The sequence below is a fragment of the Marmota marmota genome, unplaced genomic scaffold (genome assembly GCF_001458135.2).
Source record: "Marmota marmota marmota unplaced genomic scaffold, marMar, whole genome shotgun sequence".
NCBI lineage: Eukaryota > Metazoa > Chordata > Mammalia > Rodentia > Sciuridae > Marmota > Marmota marmota.
Genome location: NW_026000153.1, coordinates 26,428,085 through 26,435,219, shown reverse-complemented (window position 1 = coordinate 26,435,219; position 7,135 = coordinate 26,428,085). Strand labels below are relative to the sequence as shown.

Here is a 7,135-nt window from a genome sequence, read left to right as displayed (position 1 = left end):
CGGGACGGTTCCGGGAGCCGGAACTCGGCCGCCCCGCGCTCGGTGTTCTCTCCGATAAGATCAGGTTCGAAGAAGCACCCAGGCGCTGAACCCTAGCAATCTGTCTGCAAGCCGCAGGCGAATTGCAGCCTGAAATTACCTGATCTATGGCTGAATGAGCTGCGGTCAGTCGAAAACAGGGGAGGTGACCTCAGTTTACCAACATGGTGGCTGCTGGCCTCCTCTGTGGTCTGACCGGTGTGGAGAACCGAGATGGACCGCTTCCTTCCCCCGTCTCGAACCCAGAATTCAGCCCTGAGTACGGTGCTTGCGCGGCTGGCAGAAACTGCAGCGCTGTAACCCTGCGTCTCTATCCCAGCGCGCGCTGCAGACTCTAGCCGCGGGGCAATTTGCTGAATAAGCAGTGTTACCCTCCGTGCGACAAACCTCTCGCGTTTGAGTCCCCGTAGCCGATCCTCGTGCGATGGAAATCCTTCCTCCAGGTTCCGGAGCACCCCACTATTGCTGGAAATTCGTAACAAGATATCCTTTAGTCGTCCTGACTTGTCATACTCCCACACAGTGAAGCAGCACATGGGGGCAATGCACTCCCCTCGCCGCCATCTTCCTTCTCTCTGGTCCCTTATCTTAAAGGCTCCACCTCCTTTTACTGTAGGTACCCTTCTCAGAAGGAAGCTTTTAACACATGGGCCTTGAGACTTATTTAAGAACTATAGCAAGTTCTTAGACTTAATCAGCTTCTTCTTCTTCTTTGTCTTTTACTATGTCTTGTAACTTTTTTGCTGAAATCTGGATATGATGCACTTACTAGGTTAAAAGAGTTGAAATCTAAAGGCCGTTGTATTTCATCTGGTCAAGAGTAGACTGCATTTGCTGCTTACATAGCTATCAGTGTTCCCTCTAATGTCCTTGCTTTGTCTTTTCTGTTGTCTTTGGATCTCCCTAGAGACATCCTAAATAGCATCTGGCAGTTCTTTCTGTTGCACCCCTCTGTAATTATTTATGTGGTTGTTTAGTGTGTGGTGGTGACGAAGCATTTTATAGTCCTGTAACTCAGTCTCTTAATGAGTGTGCTCCCATGGGCTGTGAATTTCATGAGTGTTCTTTGGTTTTATTTTTGGTTTTTTGTTTTTGTTTTTTGTTGTTGTTGTTGTTGTTGTTGTTGTTTCTTTCTCAGTTGAAACTGGAGCAGGTTGGATGCAGGTATTTCACTTCCCCAGTAGGCTAGACTTCAGTAACAGAGTTTCTCAGAATACAAGGCTGATTAAGAATAGAATTCTATGAGTAGACTTCAAAATAGCTACCTTTCCCCTCCTCCATAAAAACACAAGGGCTTTTTTCTCTGATCTCCACTGTGAGAACCTGCTTCGAAGGCCAAACTCCTAAGTGTCAGTGTCTTTCCCTGTTTATAGGACCTTTAGGTTTTTAACTTTAATCTTTTTGTCCCTGAGCCTGCAAAAATTCACTGGTGACATTCTCTTACTCTGGAATTTGTTTCTGTGATGATTTCTGCTCTCAGTGTCTTGTGTCAGTAAGTCCTGATTTTTTTGTATCCGCCTCTCTCTTTAAACTGGGGAGAGCCTTGATTCTCTGATGTATCTACAAAGAGTGGTTGATTTGCACTCGATTCAGTTTTTCTCATTGTTTGGACAGGAGCAATGATTTCCAGGTTCCTTACATGTCAAACCAGTAACCAGAAGTCTTGATGTATTCCTTTAATGCAGGAAAAAGATAAGAATATCTGCTAGCTACTAAAGTTATGAGTAATACAGCAAATCCAGCAAAACATGTAAGAATTTGAAAAGATTTTTAAAATAAAATGTTCACTATTCATATACTTTTTAAAACAAATGTAAAACACATCCAGATTTTAAAACCCTACTTGGAAAAAAGGAGAGTATGCATTTGCAAGCTCAGATTTTTACATTCACAAAAGCAAATAATAACCATATATTGAAAAACTAATTTCACACAGAAAGTAGACTACCCCACAAAGAAATTTCTTCAAGCCTAATTAGATTACAAAAAAGAAAAATTCATTATTTAACTCCAAATTAATCCATAAAATTATAATTTAATGAAATTACATTAAAACTCAGGTATTTAATAAGATTATTTTAAAATTTACATGAAAGAGAAAAGATTCATGAATAGCTAAATTTGTGTCAAGAAAATAAAAGAGAAAATTGCATAAGAATTTTAGATACATTGTACTATAATAATACTATTAATGTTAATAATAAAACTCCCTGATACTGTTGTACCAATCAAAGTATAGGCTTTTAAAAAATAAAATCATAATTTCATAAATAAAACCTCATAAAACAGACATAACTTGATATGTAATAATGTGACATAAATAAATAACAAAAAGGTTTTTTTGTTTTTGTATTTGTTTTTGTTTTTGGTGTCAGGCATTGAACAAAGGGGTGTTTTACCACTGAGTCCCATCCCCAGCCCTTTTAATTTTTTTTTTTTTTTTTGAGTCAGGGTCTCCCTATGTTGCTGATGCTGGCTTTGAACTTGTGATCCTCCTGCCTTGGCCTCCTGAGTTCTGGGATTACAGGCATATGCTGGCTGGCTTTGGGATACCGTCACCTTATATGAAAAAAGAAAAGCAGGATTTATATCATACAGTAATTACAAAAGGGTGAAATATTAAAGACTTAAAAGTGAAAGAACATAAACTTAGAGATGAAAATACAACATAATATATTTGTGAACTAGATATAGGGAATTCTCTGCAAGCAACATTAAATATCACAAACCATTAAGATTAAAGAAGTTAACTGGAACTTACAGTATTAAAATTTAAAGTATCTGTTCAACCATAATATATAAGATGATAGATTGGGAAAGGATAAATGAAATGTAAAAATTTGACAACAATTGATATTTAGAAAAAATAAAAGAGTTCTGAAAATAAAAACACATACAAAAAAACAAAGTACAAAGACAGAAAATAGGCCAAGTAATAAAAGGAAAACTCAGAAAGTTAGGAAAGATGCTTAAATCCATTGGTAGTCAGACAATTTCCAAAGAAAAATTAGGTAAGATGTAAATAAAACTCTATAATGATCAGGTCAATTTAGACAAGAAAAGTAATTGTAAGTTTTATGGGAAATGGGACCATCTTGATACTTTGGTAGGAATGTCATCATGGGCAGCACTTGTGAAAAGCAAGTCGTAATTTGAATAATGTATTCATATGACTGAGGATTTATAAATCCCTGTCCTGAGCATGCCACACAAAAGGAATTCATAAGTCTATGATGTCACACTTTCTTGACATCAATATTTGCTCTAAATGCTCATCCATAAGAAAATAGGCAAATAGAATATAATGATTCCATAACTCAATACAAAAATCACAAGCAATATATCAAATCCACAGATTAAAAACATCGATGGCCTTAAAAGCTGAGAAATATGCTTTTAAAATAGATAAATATGCTTTTAAAATAGATATTGCACAATATCATTTATAAAACTGTAAACCACATAACAACCAATACAAATTCATTCAATAAAATATTGACTAACTATTAGGGATCACATACTGTTTTAGAGGCCAGAGTTCATTAGGAGCAAAAAAGTAGCAATATCCTTGTTCTGACAGAGCATACATGGCAGTGAGTGCAGATCAACAATAAACTAATTTACATAATGACAGACAGAAAACATCTCTGGGAAATAATAAAGTAGGAAAGAGCTGAGCAAACAAAGGAGATTAAGAAGCAATAGCCAGTGAGACCAGAGGAAACTCGGGAGATAGAGCTTTTCCAGAAAGAGTATGTGATGCACAGTTTGAACAGAAAACTAGATGAGAAGCAGGAGGTCGGTTAACATGACATCATTAGGATCATATCGGCATGTTTACTGGAGCTATGGAGACTATGCTCCAGAGAAGGGAACTGTGATGTAATAAGAATGGGCAACTTTTCAAGAAGATTTTCAGGGAGAGAAGCAAAGGAGTAAGGTGATGGCTGGTGAGGAACCTGCTTGGAGGAATTGAGGTGTGACTGCAGAAGAAGTGAGAAAAACAGCAGGTGCAAAATATTCCAAAAGAGTCAGGCATAGAGTTCAGGAGTTCTGTCCCAGGCCTGAATACAGGAGTCGGTCTCTGGAGAAATGCTACTTTGAACATGATAATAAGACAGAAGGCACAAGGTGTGGATACTCATACAGTGGGATTGGTAGGTTCAGAGCAAGAAAATGAGGATATTCCCATCCATCTCTTTTGTCTTGTCAAATGGCACAGAATTTTTGGAAAGGCAAATGAAATTTATTTTACTCTTTTGAGATGTGAAACACAACAATCTGGCCTAATATTCAGACAAAGTAAGACATATTCAGACTTCATTTTTTCCAACCATACACCAGAACCAAATACCCAAATACTTAGGGACAGCAAGAGAAATCTGTCTATACATGGCTGATGAACCTTTCTTCACAAGGACTCAGAAATGACAGGCCTTTCTCATTCTGCAGAGAAAGGAAAAAAAATATATAATTATGACAGAAAAAGAAAATATTCAAAAAAGTAAAGGAAGAAGAGGAAATTTTCAAAGCCCCTAAATTGCATAAGTTCCTTACAGAATCATTTTTAGTAGGTCATTATTCTACCTATGAGGGCAATACATTAGCAGATTGTGATACCAACACAGTGAACTGAGATTACCATTTAAAATTGATGGCAATGGAGGAGAAGAGTAGAGCTTGGGGGGAAATGTGTGTATCAGAGTGCATCTCCTGGAGACACATCTATGCATGTATACCATGGGTGGTCAGGTGGATCCACTGTCACTTGTTCAAAAAATACTGCTGTAGGATATAAAAGATTTAGAGAAATAGATCCTACATTCTGAGGAAAATAATATAATTGCTGGAATACTAAATTAGGAGCTTGGTATAGTGGTGCTCACCTATAATCCTAGTTACTCAGAAAGCAGGAGGATTACAAGTTTAAAGATAGACTAGGAGAGAGAGTAAGATGGCGGCGAATGGAGTGCACCACCCCCGTGTACCGCGTCATGGCGCGGGTGAATAACGAGTTAGAACGGCCAAAAACTATCTTGTTAGGAATTTCCAGCAAAATTGGGGTGCACCAAAACCTAGAGGAAGGATTTCCATCGCCCGAGGATCGGTTACTGGGGCTCAACCGTGAGTAAACCATCCGCCCAGAGATTCAAGCTGTTTGGTCAGCGGCCCGCCCCGCTGCTAGAGACTGTGGTGTGCCGGGAAATGGCGTGCTAGCAACGCAAAGGAATGGTACTGCAGATTCTGTGGGCTCCTGCCGGCTGTGCCCTCACTGTGCTCCAGGCTGAGTTCTGGGTTTGAGACGGGGAAGGAAGCAGTCCAGTTCTGACCTCCACACCGGACAGCCCACCGAGGAAGCCAGCGGCCACCATCTTGGAGAGCTGACATCACCATCGCCAGTTTTCGACAGATTGCAGCTCATTCAGCGATAGAACAGGTGTGTGTCATTTAGACCATCTCCCATACAGCGGGGAAATAGCATAAAATCTCTCCCCGGCTTTCCGGGGGCGAGATTAACAGAGTGAGCGTGAATAGAGGCATGGGGAAAGGTAAAGGCACCTGACCTCCAACTCCCCCCTCCCACCAGCAGCGAAAACGAAACCTGTCTCGCCAGCTCTCGGAGGAGGGGCTAGCAGAGGGAATCAAAACAATAAGGTGCTGGTTTCCAATAGCCGCGCTCCACGACCAGGAAACTGCAGGCCTGGAGTGTAGCTTGAACTGCCAAGAGGTATCACACTGGGAAAGGCCTGGCTGGCAGGAGAAGCGAGGGGACTACAGACCAGGAATAAACCTAAGCTAACAGGTTTTGAGAGACACGGGGGGAGGGGGAGAGGAGGGAGTGGCCTCACACGGATTGTTTCCTACAGCCTGAGGGCAAAATCTTGGCCCAGAAACAGCACCACCTACTGGAAGCGAAGAAAATAGAAGCCTAACAGTGCCCCCCCTTTTTAAATTTTTTTTAATTTTTTAATTTTAATTTTTTTAATTATATTATTATTTTTTAATTGTAATTTTTATTTTACTGCATTTTATTATTATTTTTAATTATCATTTCTTTTTCTTTTCCATTCTTTTCTCTTTCTTTCCTCTCTCCCTCTCTCTTTCTTGGTTTGCTTCCTTACCTTTTCCCCATCTTTCCTCTTAAACATGACCACCCAGATTACGTACAACTTACTAAATGCAAATAGATGAATATTACGAATCGGTATATAGTCCGCCTAAGCCCTTAACTACCCCCAAGTACTCCTGTCTATTCTCTTGTTAATATCCGCCTGCATTTGAGCAACCCCCCAAACATATACTAACCTCCATACCATCAAATCGCCCGACCTCAACATAAAACCCTAAGTTCAAACCTCAATTCTATATATGCCATCAAAATCTGTAGGCCTTTAATGAAACTAATGAATTTACCTTAAATCACAATTAAATCCAACATCTCTAAACATTGTCTCCCAACACAAAGGAGAGATATTGGAACTATAAAACCCAAAACAAATTTAAAGAATGAAACAAAAACACAGCAGTCAAACAGAGTTGGAAAGTAACATGAGCACCATGAAAAAACAAGGGAAAAAAGTATTACAAACAATGCAGGACAACTTAAATTCACAGAACCTAGAGGCATCAGAAAAATGGACAGAGAAAGAACTCAAGGCATACCTAACTCAGATGGAATGGAATCTTAGAGAAGACTATAGACAGCAAGTCCAAACAATGAAAGTATACTTTGAAAACGAATTACATAAGCAAATTCAAATGGCAAAAAATGAGCTCTACCAGGAGATAGAGATTTTTAAAAAAATATCAAACAGTAATCCTAGAAATTCAGGAAACCATAAACCAAATTAAAAACTCAAACGAGAATATTACAAATAGACTGGATCAAATAGAAGTCAGAACACCAGATAATGAAGACACAAGTTTATCATCTTGAAAAGAATATAGTCAACACAGAAAGGATCCTAAGAAATCACGAGCAATCCATCCAAGAGATAAGGGATGTCATAAAAAAACCAAACTTGAGAGTCATTGGGATAGAAGAAGGTGTAGAGGTTCAAACCAAAGGAATGAACAATCTATTGAATGAAATAAT

General features: G+C 39.0%; 1 protein-coding gene across 1 annotated transcript in view; it reads right to left on the bottom strand.

Moving 5' to 3' along the window:
• Positions 1 to 5,411, bottom strand: part of LOC107146090 (adipocyte enhancer-binding protein 1-like) — an 8,959-nt gene extending 3,548 nt beyond the window's left edge. The window contains exon 1 of the mRNA XM_015490107.2: positions 5,370 to 5,411. Coding sequence (XP_015345593.1) covers positions 5,370 to 5,411 — 42 coding nt within the window. The remainder of the gene's footprint in view (positions 1 to 5,369) is intronic.
• Between the last annotated feature and the right edge of the window lie 1,724 nt (positions 5,412 to 7,135).